Source organism: Staurois parvus, unplaced genomic scaffold (assembly GCF_062004578.1).
Source record: "Staurois parvus isolate SC_StPar_1 unplaced genomic scaffold, SC_StPar_1.0 ptg000237l, whole genome shotgun sequence".
In the NCBI taxonomy this organism is placed as follows: domain Eukaryota; kingdom Metazoa; phylum Chordata; class Amphibia; order Anura; family Ranidae; genus Staurois; species Staurois parvus.
The window spans coordinates 5,339,838-5,355,355 of record NW_028318033.1 but is presented as its reverse complement, the minus strand read 5'-3'; the positions used below and the strand labels follow the sequence as shown (position 1 = coordinate 5,355,355).

Sequence of the window (15,518 nt, the reverse complement as noted above, 5' to 3'; positions counted from 1 at the left end):
CGAGTAGCGTTTTACATTGCGAATGATCCCATAGTCTTCTGGGACCTGTCACATGTGCTAGAAGACTACGAGGGGGGAGGACAACTTCCGTTTCCGATCGCCTAGGCGAGCACAGTGCAAGTGGGAGCGGGTACCTGTCAAAATTGGGTACCCGCTCCCCAAAGATGCCCATCCTTAATGGGGAGAGCGGGACGAAGCCCTTAAGCAGAACTTCCCCTTTTGGGTGGAGCACTGCTTTAAGGACATAGCGACAGCTCGCTCTTTAACAACCATGTGGTTTACTGGATGTTAAGGATGCCGGCGGCCGCCCGCACCATGGCAATCAGGTAAAGTCACACAAAACGCAAAATGCATAAAAAGATGCATCAAAAACTGGTGTGAAAAAAATGCAAAGTGCACCAAGAAAATGCATCAACCTTAATCTGCATAGATGTGAACCTAGCTATCCTCAATCCCATTGTTAACACTTTTCTGACTGATCTACACTCTGCAGTGTTGCCGCCCCTCTTTGCACATCCACCTGTTTTTTCTTCCAATCAGCCATGCATTCATGGATTGCCCTGTTTCCCTTATCTAAGGTTGGTCATACATTATACAATTTTCCTTTAGATTTACCAAAACCATATAATATGAGTTCAAACCTACGAACTTGCAATTTGTATGCAATCAGGCAAGCCCTTGCACTACATAGGTGAAGGTAAATATAAAAGAAACTGAATTGTATAATGTATGGCCAGTTTAACACAGCCCTGCATGACCGCATTAGATCCAACTGGCTCTGTGCTGAGCTGGGCAAAGGACAGGAAAACAGAGCAGTACGTGTTGAATCATACACTGTGGCTGAGCCTCACCCACATATTAAACCAGGCAGCATGGAGGAAAAAAAGACAAATCACCTGACTTGAGAAATAAAGATTTAAAAAATGGTATTTATAATTATTTCAATGCTGCAATATATGAACAGATTGTTATTCACAATCCATATGGCTAACGGATGTTTAAATGTTTAATTTCGGATTCATTCATTAAGTTAATAAATTTGTTTTGTCATATTTGTTATGTTGGAATGATTCGTTTTGGAATTTGTTTTGTATATTCAGATTCATTTTGTATGTTTCTTAATTGCAAATTGACTTGAAATTCGATTTTCAAAATTCGAATTTCAGAAAATGGCTATATTTGTTCTATTCTATTCTAATTTTTCTATTCTATGTTATTCTATTCTACTCTTTTATTTCTATTCTACTCTGTTTTAGTCTATTCTATTCTTTTATTCTATTCTGTTTCATTCTATTATTTTATATTCTATTCTATGCCTTTATTTTATATTCTATGCCTTTGTTTTATATTCTATTCTATTCCCTTAGTTTTTATTCTATTCTTTTTTATTCTATTCTGTTTTATTCTGTTATATTCTGTTTCTATTCTATTCTTTTATTTTCTATTCTATTCTATTCAGCAGCCTAAGTAGGAATCATCACCTTATTTCCCTTTCATTCCTTACTGTATTTATTGCAAAATGTTTCCATTTCAAATTAATTTTCAAATTTGGATTAGTTTCGCTAGAAGTTATTTTAAAGATTTGTTACAGTTGTGATTTGTAAATTTGGATACATCCGAATCCCCACATAACGAAAACTTTGAATTTCGATTCCTAATGAAACAAATTGGCCATGTCTAGCTTACATACACCTTAACCGAAAAATTAGCAACTCCTATGCAGGGGCGGACTTACAACTCAGGGGGCCTCCGGGCAATAGGGGATCATGGGTCCCCTGTGTCCTCGCCCACACTCACACCACACCCAAAAAAGCCTATAAAAAGGTATCTCATGGGGCCCCCTACTGACCCCGGGCCCTTGGGCAGTGCCCGAGTACCCGAATGGTCAGTCCGCCCCTGCTCCTATGAAATAACATATTATTTCCCAGATCTGATCCAGACTGACGTGGTGTTGTGGGTGCATAAAAGCAGCCTGCCTATTATTTTATTCATTATTAGATGCTATGCCATTTAAAAATCATGGTGAACTCCCTACCTATCCTCCCTTTTTCTATGTCCAAAATGGTAAAGCTGTTAATTGGAATCATTCTGTAAACTTCAACAGTACTTTATATAAAACAATGGAAAGCCGGTCTTCTTCATAATGTTAAGATCTGGGCATATTGCTATAGAAAGCTGGAAAGATCAGAGCATATAGCACGGAGTAGCAGGTGAGTGAAGAGGCATTCCTAATCCTCACCACTTTGTTATGGAGGGATCCTAGCTGGACATAGTGGCTGGTGAAAGTAAACACTCATCACTCACTGGAGCGAGGACATGTGTGGGCCAGCCAGCTGATGGCAGTTCTTCACACACTGGGACCTGAGCATCCCCTGCACACGCTTTCTGTAAGGGGCCCTTTGTCTGTCAGGGAGGGGCAGTCATGGATAAGTGATTTCTTAAGAGAGACCACATTCCTACAGGAGAGATAAGGATTGTCAACCAATTACACCTGTCTTCAGCACTGACTGCTAATCACTTCTAGGGGCCTTTGTGATATGATCTTGCAGTGGGGTCAGCCTGCACCATAACTGCAAGGATCAAACTTGGTACTGTAAGGTTTCATTAAAGATTACCTTTGCTTAAAATACAGGCTAGGATGCCATTGCTGACCTGCTTCTGAAAATGCTAGTTGCCCAAGTGTCACACTGATCCAATGACTTAACACATTCTGAGTGATTGACCTGGAACAAGTATGCAGCAAGTGAAAAGAGAGAGTGGATTTTAGACTCATCTGCATACTTGTTCTGGGTTGGTATCTCAGCAAGGATCGATTGCTATTATTAATATACAGGATTTATATAGCGCCAACAGTTTGCGCAGCGCTTTACAATATAAGGGAGACAGTACATTACAATACATTTCAGTACAGAAGGAATGTGAAGGCCCTGCTCATGGAGCTTACAATCTAAAGGAAGGGGGAGGTGATACAAATGGTGATAGTTGCGGGGGATGATCTGGTGGAGGTGATTAAAGTACAGTTCTTAGGTGGAGGTGGAGGTGGGGTAGGCTTCCCTGAAGAGGTGAGTTTTCAAAGATTGCCTAAAGGCAGACAGGATGGGGGCTGACCAGACATGCTGTGGTAGGGAGTTCCAGAGGATGAGAGAGGCTCTGGAGAAGTCCTGGAGGCAAGCGTGGGAGGAGGTGATGAGGGAGCTAGAGAGGAAGATATCTTGGGAGGAGCGGAGTGGGCGATTTGGGCGGTATCTGTGGATGAGATTGGTGATGTAGCTAGGGGCAGTGTTGTGGATGGTTTTGTTAGCTGTGGTTAGTATTTTGAATTTTATACGTTGGGTTAGTGGAAGCCAGTGAAGGGATTGGCAGAGAGGGGCAGCAGTCGCTGATCGGTTGGTAAGGTGTATGAGTCTAGCAGCAGCATTCATAATAGACTGAAGAGGGGATAGCCTGTGTAACAGTAGACCAGTGAGGAGGGAGTTGCAGTAATCGAGGCGGGATATAACCAAGGCGTGGATAAGTTGTTTTGTGGTGTCATTGGTCAGGAAGGGGCGGATTTTGGAAATGTTCCGGAGGTTGAAGCGGCAGGACTTGTTCTGGGTTGGTATCTCAGCAAGTATCGATTGCTATGACAGCCAGGGAATTTGTATATTTAAAAGGTCAACAATGGCTGTCCATATATAGTATATTTCCCTCAGCAAAGGTTCCCTTTAACAATCAATAATGTACCCAACAAATCAACATCGACATGTAGCAATGGATGAAAACACACTCTTGCACAGTGGAAGCCACATTTCTGATCATTAAAGCAAAACCATGTTAACTCAAAAAAATGAAAAATGTAAGCATGTATAGTTTTATGGTATAAGAAACTCTGAATCCCTCCTCCACCCTTAAAGAGATTGTAAACCCTCACCTTGTAAAACAACCCATTCAGTTTAAGATAGAAATGAGAGGCAAAACATTTGTGTATAGATATTTAAAAAAAATTATAAATACCTTTATTTTTACCCTTTTTTATCACAATTCCCCTGTTCTCAGCTGCATAAGAGCTGGTGGAGGAGAAACAGGAGAGCACATGCGTTTCAAAGGACACTCCTCATCTGAAAAAGAAGGAGTGTCCTTTGAAACGCATTATCGCCCTCTCCCTCGCTTTCCCATCAGGCTATAGAGGTTTCCACGAGGGAGTGATAGCGGTGCTGGACACCGTACATTGGCGGTCTTTGACAGCTGTCAGATCTGGGGTCCCTTTTGTGATGGCCAGGGAGCAAGATTAGCTGTTGCTTCAGTACAGCTTGACGGTACCTCTATCCTGTTGGATTCACTACCTAAGCTGACTGTCAAGATACTTACATGTGAGTGTCCTCTTTTGTTTTATCAAAAACATTTATACTACATTGCTGTTCTTTTGTTTCTTTGTTTGCGTGGCCCTGAGTTATACATCCCAAACTCTGCTGGTACATTGAACTTTGGACATTAAGGCTGGGACCTGTAGTGCACTGTACTGTTTTATTATTATTATACAGGATTTATATAGCGCCAACAGTTTGCTCAGCACTTTGCAATATAACGGGAGACAATACAGCAACAATACAGTTCAATACAAGGGGGATTGGAGGGCCCTGCTCCTTGGAGCTTACAATCTAAGAAGTATGGATTTGTTTATTACTCTACTAGGGCGTGGGCTTTCCTGGTCTGTTATTTTTGTTTAGATTGTCCACAGTCCTTGTTTTGGCAATTCAAGAGACGGTTCAAAAGACCCTGATATAGTGAAGGCTGCAACACTGGTTCGGAGCTTTTTTGGCTGCTCACACCTGAGCACGAGTGGGGTTAATGGTGATCTGGATAATTAAAAAATGCGATTTTTGTGATTGTGATTAAACAGAGGCTAAAAATCCAACAGCAATTGGTCCCACGGAAAACAATGATCCTGATTGTTTTTAAAAATCTTCATTATGCTATTCAAAAAAAAAAATGAAATATTCTGAACCATTTAATTTCATTGTGGCCCGAGACCGATTACCAAATCACTTAAAGTGGTTCTAAAGCCTTAAAGTTTTTCACCTTAATGCATTCTTTGCATAAAGGTGAAAAAAACATTCTGTACTGCAGAATCCTCCCTAGCCCCCACTTATTTTTACCTGAGCCCCATCCAATCCAGCAATGTGCATTTGATCAGCGGCCCTTGCTGCCGTCTCCCTCCTCTCTAGACAGACTGATACCAGCTTTGCTGCATTGGCTCCCGCTGCTGTCAAGCGAATGCTGTGCCGAGTGAGCAGACGGGCGGGGCTGAGCCGCCTAGTCTGTGTCAATGGACGCAGACAGGGCAGCTTGTGAGAGAGCCCACACAGGTGCCCCCATGGAAAGCAGCTTTCCATGGGGGCACTTGCCGAAGAGAAGGAGCTTGGAACCCGAGAATAGGAGAACTGGAGCTGCTCTGTGCAAAACCAGTGCACAGAGCAGATAAGTATAGACATGTTTGTTATTTTGATTTAAAAAAAGGAAGCTTTAATGTCGCTTTAAGTAGCCTGCACTCTTCAAAAAGGTTGAGCATCCCTGTCTTAAATAAGTCAATGCAGAACTATTACATGCTTGGAGTTTACGAACCTATCCCTCACTATTGCCATTTCTAAGGTCACATAGTAAAACAGTAAAAAAAAAAAAAAAAAAAAGGTCAAATAAAGTAGAAAAATAAAAAGACAAAAGAAAGCAGAAGAAGAATTAACTTAAAATTTTTCTGTTGACTGACTCACTACCTCTGAGGGAAGAATGTTCCAAGCAGTAACTACTCTTTCAGCAAAAAATACTTTATAAGGTTAGTGTTGAACTTTCCTCCTACTAGTTTGAGATCTCAGTATTTGAAGCTAAAATGGTCCCACAGAAGTGGATGACTCGTTACAGTGACTCCTCCCTGTAACTCACATGTGTCAAACACAAGACCCGTGGCTGAATCCAGCCGGCAGGCCATTTTATGTGGCCCTCGTACCTCTCATGCCGCTGTAGCATCCCCCTCGTCTCCTCAGTCAGTTGCAGAGAGGGTGACAGAACTACGCGTCTCCATGCAGTCACAGAGCAACTCATCTGAGAGGGTTATTCTGGTACATATCATCAGACTCAAAGATCTCAAGTTTTATTTGAAGAAAAAAAACAAAAACAAACCTAAAACACCATTTTGCAGATTTTCAGGCAGGACTGTAATACAGTATAATATTATGCATGACAGACTCCCCTGTCTTTGGCAGGTAGCTTGATACAAGTTACCTGTGCCTGCTGTCACTAAGATATTTAGTAGCAGCAGAATGCTTTTTGTATCACCTCCCATCATGGAGTTAAAAAACAAAAATTAGTCCTTTAAAGTATAAAAAAAATATTTCTACATGAAAGGTGGGGGGGGATATAAATCGTTTTCTATTAAAGTTGTACTAAAGACTGAGACTTTTTTTGCATGGATATAATCATTTTTATACCATTAGGTCCATATATATTTGTACACAGGCACAATTTTCATACTTGTGGCTCTGTATGCCACCAGAATAAATTAAGAAAACAATCCAATGAATTTGAAGTGCAGACATTCAGCTTTAATTCAAGGTGTTGAACATAAATATCAAGTACAAATTTTAGGAACTGCAACCATTTTCATACACAGTCCCTCCATTTTCAGGGGCTCAAATGTAATTGGACAAATGAATATAATCATAAATAAAATGTTCATATTTTGTTGAGAATCCTTAACTGGCAATGACTGCCTGAAGTCTGGAACCCGTGGACATTACCACAGACTGGGTTTCCTCCTTTCTGATGCTTTGCCAGGCTCTAACTGCAGCTGTCTTCAGTTGTTCTTTGTTTGTGGGTCTTTCTGCCCTTAGTTTTGCCTTCAGCAAGTGAAATGAATGCTCAGTTAGGTTGAGATCAGGTGATTGACTCGGCCATTGCAGAAGATTCCACTTCTTTTTCTTCAAAAGCTCCTGGATTGCTTTTGCAGTGTGTTTTGAATCATTGTCCATTTGTACTGTGAAGTGCCGTCCAATCAACTTTGCTGCATTTGGCTGAATCTGGGCTGACAGTATATCTCTAAACATTGCAGAATTCATCTGGCTGCTTCTGTCTTCTGTCACATCATCAATAAACACCAATGACCCAGTGCCACTGGAAGCCACGCATGCCCATGCCATCACACTGCCTCCACCACGGTTTACAGATGATGTTGTGTGCTTTGGATCATGAACTGTTCCAAGCTTTCTCCGCACTTTTTTCTTCCCGTCATTCTGATACAGATTAGTCTTAGTTTCATTTGTCCAAAAAATGCTTTTCCAAAACTGGTCTGGCTTTTTTAAATGTTTTTTGGAAAAGTCTAATCTTATCTTTTCTATTCTTCAGGCTTATGAGTGGTTAGCACCTTGTGGTGAACCCTCTGTATTTGCTCTCTTAAAGCCTTCTCTTGATTGTAGACTTTGACAATGATACGCCCACCTCTTGGAGAGTGTCCTTCACTTGTGTGAATGATGTGAATGGGTTTTTCTTTGCCATAGAGAGGATCCTGTGATCATCCACCACTGTTGTCTTCCATGGAGGTCCATGCCTTTTTATGTTGCTGAGGTAACCAGTGCATTCTTTTTTCCTCAGAATGTACCAAACTGTTGATTTGGACACTCCTAGTGTTGCTGCTATCTCTCTGATGGATTTGTTTAGTTTTTGAAGCCTTACAATGGCCTGTTCCACTTGCATGGGCAGCTCCTTTGAACGCATGATTTAGGTTCACAACAATAGATTCTAAATGCAAATACCACACTTAGAATCAACTCCAGACCTATTACCTGCTTCATTGATGAAGAAATAACGAAGGCGTAGCCCACACCTGGCCATGAAACAGCTTCTGATTCAATTGTCCAGTTACTTTTGGTCCCTTGAAAAAGGGGGGATGGCTACTCTTAAGAGCTGTAGTTCCTGAACCCCTCCTCCAATTTGGATGTACATATCCTCAAATTATACCTGAGAGTGTGCACTTTCAGCCCATATCCATTTTATAACTATAGCTTGAATATGTTTTGGTGAATACCTGAAAAATCTAAAATTGTGCCTGTGTCCAAATATATATGGACCTAACTGTATATACTTTAAAAAGAATTGTAATGCCTTAATTTACCTCCAGTCAACCAGCCACCAGCTTCTCTGGGTTCAGATACTGACCTTCCCTGCATAGAGTCCTTAAAGTGATTGTAAACAGACTTTTTTTAATACCAAACATGTCACCGTTACCTGCTCTGTGAAATTGTTTTGCACAGAGCAGCCCCAATTCTTCTCTTCTGGGGTCCCCTGTCAGTGCTCCTAGCTCCACCTGCCTTCAGAGTGCTAACATAGCAAGCTGCTTTCTATGGGGTCACTTGTGCAGGTTTGATCCCTAGACACACTGTGTGCTTCTGTTCACACACACAGTGCAGCTCAGGACCGCCCCTTGCTCCGTCCTCACAAGATTTGATTGACAGCTGCAGGATCTGTGAGTCTTGTGAGGGAGAGAGTAGTGCTGCTGTTCTCGGGCACAGTGCTTGTTCGAGATTGTTATCAGGCCAGTATCTGCTTTTAGAATCACTTTAAATCACTTCCTTCTCCTGGCCATGACTACATGTCCGATGAGGAATTACTCCTCACACATTCACATTCTCATGCATTTACTGACATGTATGGACGTTGTACTGAACTGTATGTCTGCTGCATTGTGTATACTGACATGTGCACAAATAATGCATTCTGTATGCAGGCCAACTAATCGGCTGACCAACTAATCGATAATGAAAATTGTTGACAAGTATTTTTATTATCGATTATAATCGATTATGTCAATTACTTGTGTCTGCCCTACCAAAGTTGTGTAAGCATAGTAAAAAGTAAAAACCTGACATTTTTTTCACTTAACAAAATAGACAAATGCAATCGACCCAAAATGATTACAGTATAAGCGTAGGATAAGTAGACATTACCGAATCCTGTCTTTGGAATCATCTGGTAAGGAGTTGTCTTTTTCTGCTAAGAACTCAAGGTCAGTCCAATGGCCTCTTCTGTTCATCGTGTGCTGCACTCGTGATGCCAGCTGCAGGGTGCTTGGTAGGACATAGCTGGGAGACACTGTGCAGAGATGATGGATTGTTTGACGGGCAGCAAATCTGGAAATGAGAAATAAAAGTTTAAAAAATATATAAGTTGAAGAGAACATTATTTTTTAAATGTAAATACAATGACACGTTTTTTGTGATCACTTTCTGAGGTCCCTTTTATCCCGCGGTTTTAATTTTATAGCTAAGCAAACAAATGTGCTTCCTTACAAGGCATTTTCCTACATTCAGTTTGCTGGAATAACAAGGTCATCACATGCAAAATTAGTAAGCACCACTACCTCTACTGCAACTGTATTCAAGGGAATATATAGTAGTTTTTTTATATTCCTGTATATTTATCTTTAATATGGGCAGGGCTAAAATATACCATTTAAAAATATTTTTCTTATTAGGATGTGTACATCAGTCAAGTAAATATAAAATATTTCATATTAATATATTGTATTTACAAATGCAAGTGGGTGGAGCACTAGGCTCCTTTTTCTCAGTCTCCTTACTTCCTGTTGTAAAAAAGCCTGTTTTTACAGAGCCCAATAGCTTATGCTGAAATTTACACACAAGTAGCATGTAATAGCAATCAATCTTGCATGGTCGCATAATGCTCCAATCACTACAAGATGCTACAACTGTACATGCAACTTATCTAGCTAACTTCATAAATAACTATTTGTTCCATATGTATAATGATTAATTGCAAGAAAATTTAGCAGCACAACTGAGCTTCCAATAATCTACTCTACAGCCATAATCAGGTGACTGACCCCCAACTGGTTAAAAAGGAACTGAATTCTGGAAGATCTGACCAAACACAAAGTCAGACAGAGGGCAAAGGACAGCTGTTCTTTCCCCATTACTGATATACATGATTTGCTCTGCACCTTGTCTCTTTGTGGAAGAAGAAATCTTAGTAGAGGTAGGGCTTTTCTTATGTCAGAGCTTTCAGTTGGGGGAATAGTGAATGGCAGAGTAGGGTTACGGTATCTATAAAAATCACTCCAAATCACAGTCAGAGGCAGCAGTACTGTAGATATATATGGGCAGCACGGTGGCTAAATGGTTAGCACTTCCGCCTGGCAGTACTAAGGTCATTGGTTCAAATCCCAGCCACGGCACCACCTGCCTGGAGTTTGCATGTTCTCCCTGTGCCTGTGTGGGTTTCCTCTGGGTACTCCAGTCTCCTCCCACACTCCAAAGACATGCTTGTAGGTTAATTGGATCCTGTCTAAATTGTCCCTAGTATGTGTATGAATGTAAGTTAGGGACTTTAGAATGTACAGCCCTTGAGGGTTAGAGACTGATGTGAATGTACAATATATATGTAAAGCACTGCGTAAATTGACAGCGCTATATAAGTACCTATAATAAACATACAGCTGTGAGGCTTTAGGCACAGGCACTGATACATATCAGGAAATGAAGTGCCATTTTTCAGGAGGAATTTAGGACACAAAATACATTCTTCGGGGTATTGCTTAAAGACAGTTATCCTTTCTATGTTTCCTATGACATAGCACATCTTCACTTTTAAGATTCAGGTACACTTCAAATCTCCCAGTAGCAAGATATTATCTATTTCAATACCAGACACTTTCCCCCCTTCCTGCCCAGACCAATTTTCAGTTTTCAGTGCTGACACACTTTGAATGACAAATACTCAGTCATGCAGCACTGTAACAAAATGACATTTTTATCATTTTTTGAGACAGAGCTTTCTTTTGGTGGTGTGCAATCTCCACTGGGTTTTTTAATTCTTTCTAAATAAGTGAAAAAAAGACCAAAAATTTAGAAAAAAAAACTAAAATGTTTTTCTTAGTTTCTGTTATCAAATTTTGCAAAAAAGTAATTTTTCTTCTTCACTGATGGGCGCTGAAGATGACGCACTAATGTGCACTGATGAGGCTGCACTGATGGACACGGATAGGCACAGATAAGCAGCACTGGTATGCACTGATGAGGCTGCACTGATAAGCTTCACTGTTAGGCACTGATAAGCTGTACTGATTGGCACTGATGTGGCTGCACTGATAATCAGGACATTGTGTAGCACTGTAAAACACTGTACTCACTGCTCCCCTCACAGATCTAGCTCTCCTTCCTTCACATGGTCTCTGTGTGAAGGAAGGGGAGTGATTGAAGTGTTACTAAACCCAAACAGTAAAATCAGTCTGTATATGCAGTAAAGCATGCTTGTTATACTCACTGTGGAACCTAAGGGGTTAATCCTCTACATTGTGTAAAAAGGATGTTTGATTCTGTCTTCTCTGGTCCTCCCCTTCTTCTACTGTCCCCCCAAATCCATCAGCTGATAGAACAGAGCCTTGGGGACATGCTGCACATGCTAAGTTTGGTGTGTATCACTAGAGAGGTTTTTTTTTCTTGGGAGAGTGCATGTGATTAGCACAGGGCCAATCAGCACTGTCCAGGCAGAAGGTCAGGGGTTATGCGGCCTCTTAGCACAGTCAGAGAGAATGAAAACTCATCCTACAAGCTTTAACCAATGCTCTGCTGGATACTGATAGAAGTCACAAGACTGCTCTAACTGCTGATGAGAAAAGGTTTTTAGCAGTTCACACATGATAAAGGGCCCCTGTGATTGGCCCTTTACCCCGTTCTGTGATGCACTGTGTCCAAGGCACACAGTGCTCACGGAGATTTCCGAATGCATGCCTCAGGAGTTGAACAGGAAGCACGCACATGGAAGGATGTCCAGGGTTGCCCCCCCAGAACTACAAAACGGCTGCGAGGCTGTATATTGAACACAGCGCTGGCCGTAAGTGGTTAAAATTGCCCATTTTTGGAGCAAAAAGAAAATGCTTATTTTTATGTATTTGTTAGAAGTGCAATTTAGACTACAATCTGACATTTTTCAGGCAATAAAGCTAATGGCTAGGACCTCTGAACTGACCAATAAAAGGGATGGTGCCATAAAAACAATCAATTTTAAAGATGAATAGTGAATAGCATTTACGGAGCCTGAAGCATTCCACTAATGTCTAGTGTTTTCCCTCTAGTAGAAACCATGTAGCTGACCCCAGTTGGGATGTCACCCTGTCACCTCCGTCCTTTCTTTTAATGACAAGGCAGGAGCGTCTCCCTTTGGCATAGTCAGCCTGACAGATGCCCCGGGAACTTTCCTCATTGGTAAACATTCCCAGAAGTCTATCAACAGAAAAAAAAAGTTGTTTTTGGTATGTTGCAGGTAAAAAGGTGCATGTTTTTACAGTCTCACGTCTCCTCGCTCCAGCTATTTATCATTCTTTATGTGTGGAGACAGAGGAGTGCTGTAACTCTGTGTGTGGCCGATCTCTCCATAATGCTCAGCAGAAAAATTGTTTTTGCTTTGTGAGTGCGGAGGGGAGAGATAGAAATGTCAGTGCATTGATAATATGACAGCAAGTATATGGAAGGGGCTTCCATTGTCTCTGCTGATATTTGTGTAAAATCTGACCTTGCTGAAACCACCCCATAGGACTGCAGATAAGTAAGGACATGCACGGGGTCACCTACATGCCAAGGTGACTGCTTTAGAAAAGCAGGCCTGCTATCTTATTGTCTTGGAGTGACTCAATGAAAGCATTTTATTGGTCCGTAAGGGTCAAACATCCTCTTCTACTTAAGTCAGGAAATATCTGGAATTCATCTCTTACTAGGTAATGACGTAATGACGTTAAAGGGTAAATATATCTGGATTATAATTCATTTTATAGAAGAGATATTTTAAAACAATTCCTGATCTATATGTGAAATGACAATAATGTATTAAAACTGGAGGTGAATAAAATAAAGGTCTAAGTATTTCCCGAACTTATGACTTCCTCTTCAATTATCCCACAAAAGGACACTGCAGAAAACTTCTCAAAAATTATTTCAAGTGATTACAAGATATGCCAATAGCTGATGAGACTTAAAAGTGATAGAACTGCTAATGTGCCCCCTCCTCCTCCTTCTCTAACTTTTTTGGAAGTTTTTTTTTTTTGGGGGGGGGGCAGGGGGGTTACCTTTCTCTAACAGGTACTCACTCTGCCCCCACCAGCAACCTTCTGCAAGACCAATCTGTCAGCGTAATGTCATGCATGCAGAGTGAAGAGCTGGCTATGAAACAGCAGAAAGTCACAGCCAGCTTTCCACAGTCAAGATGGCAGCACTAGGGATCCGAAGATCATCAAAGAATTGGTCTGGGTGAAAACAGAGCTAGATTCCTGGGCTGATGAGTTTCTGCTTAAAAGTCAGCATCTGCAGTATTTGTAGCTGCTGACTTTTATTTTTTTCAAAGACTGTAGTTCCTCTTTAAGCTGACCATACACTGAACAAATTTCATCAGTGTGTGGCCATCCCTGCTCGGCATAAGTCGATTATTTGATTGACTTCTGTCAAAAGGTACACACAGTACCAGAAAACATTTTTCAATCTGCATCTGCAACAGCTGATTAGTGTATTCAAACAGTGGCAAGGCCCACTGTGAGAATAAAATGTCCTGAAAGGGAGGATTGATAGTTGGGTTGGTGATGAATAGCATGACTCAGTATATGTTGGTGTCCTGCTATAGTCGGACCAGGTATATCCGAGTGTTCTCTAAGTTGCTGTAGGGGCTCTTGTCCATGTTCCCATCCACAAGTTCCTGAAATAGGCTCTAAAGTAATGGGTGCTGCAGCAACCGCCAGCTGGAGACTGGAACATGCACAGAATACAGTGCCTTAAAAAAGTATTCATACCCCTTGAAATTTTCCACATTTTGTCATGTTACAACTAAAAACGTAAAGGTATTTTATTGGGATTTTATGTGATAGACCAACACAAAGTGGCACATAAATGTGAAGTAGAAGGAAAATGATAAATGGTGTTCGAAATTTTTTACAAATAAATATCTGAAAAGTGTGGTGTGCATTTGTATTCAGCCCCTTTTACTCTGATACCCCTAACTAAAATCTAGTGAAAACAATTGCCTTCAGAAGTTACATAATTAGTAAATAGAGTCCATCTGTGTGTAATTTAATCTCAGTATAAATACAGCTGTTCTGTGAAGCCCTCAGAGGTTTGTTAGAGAACATTAGAGGACAAACAGCATCATGAAGGCCAAGGAACACACCAGACAGGTCAGGGATAAAGTTGTGGAGATGTTTAAAGCAGTGTTAGGCTATAAAAAATAAATATCCCAGGCTTTGAATATCTCACGGAGGACTGTTCAATCAATCATATGAACATGGAAAGAGTATGGCACAACTGCAAACCTACCAGGACATGGCCGTCTACCTAAACTGACAAGCCAGACAAGGAGAGCATTAATCAGAGATGTAGCCAAGAGGCCCATGGTAACTCTGGAGCAGCTGCAGAGATCCACAGCTCAGGTGGGAGAATCTGTCCACAGGACAACTATTAGTCATGCATTCCACAAATCTGGCCTTTATGGAAGAGTGGCAAGAAGAAAGCCATTGTTGAAAGAAAGCCATAAGAAGTCCTGTTTGTAGTTTGCAAGAAGCCATGTGGGGCATACAGCAAACATGTGAAAGAAGGTGCTCTGGTCAGATGAGACCAAAATTGAACTTTTTGGCCCTGAAAACACCATCCCCACCGTGAAACATGGTGGTGGCAGCATCATGTTGTAAGGATAATTTTCTTCAACAGGGACAGGGAAACTGGTCTGAGTTAATGGGAAGGTGGATGGAGCCAAATACAGGTAGTCTTAGAAGAAAACCTGTTAGAGTCAGCAAAAGACTTGAGACTGGTGCGGAGGTTCACCTCCCAGCAGGACAATGATCCTAAATATAAAGCCAGAGCTACAATGGACTGGTTTGGCTCAAAGCATATTCATGTGTTAGAATGGCCCAGTCAAAGTCCAGACCTAAATCCAATTGGCAATCTGTGGCAAGACTTGAAAATTACTGTTCACAGATGCTCTCCATCCAATCTGACAGAGCTTGAGCTATTTTGCAAAGAAGAATAGGCAAAAATGTCCCTCTCTAGAAGTACAAAGCTGGTAGAGAAATACCCAAAAAATACTTGCAGCTGTAATTGCAGCAAAAAGTGGTTCTAGAAAGTATTGATTCGGGGGGCTGATACATATGCACACCACACTTTTCAGATATTTATTTGTAAAAAATGTTGAAAAACGTTTATCATTTTCCTTCCACTTCACAATTATGTGTCACTTTGTGTTGGTTTATCACATAAAATCCCAATAAAATACATTTACGTTTTTGGTTGTAACATGACAAAATGTGGAAAATTTCAAGGGGTATGAATACTTTTTCAAGGCACTGTAGTGTAAATATTTGCCAGCACACCACGGATCTTAAGCCAAAGTCTGAATGGTCATTTATTAAAGAAAGATCACATCTCAACATATGAGTGCAGCTTTCACAGCCGCTCAAGACCGCCTCGTCAGGCATGTGATGATCCTGCTCAGCTCCGAAA

The 15,518-nt window shown here is 41.0% G+C and overlaps 1 protein-coding gene across 1 annotated transcript in view; it reads right to left on the bottom strand.

Annotated features, from left to right (window-relative positions):
• TTC6 (tetratricopeptide repeat domain 6) overlaps nucleotides 1-15,518 on the bottom strand; it is a 247,165-nt gene that overhangs the window by 196,445 nt on the left and 35,202 nt on the right. Inside the window, exon 5 of the mRNA XM_089680254.1 lies at nucleotides 8,973-9,155. Coding sequence (XP_089536380.1) covers nucleotides 8,973-9,155 — 183 coding nt within the window. The remainder of the gene's footprint in view (nucleotides 1-8,972; nucleotides 9,156-15,518) is intronic.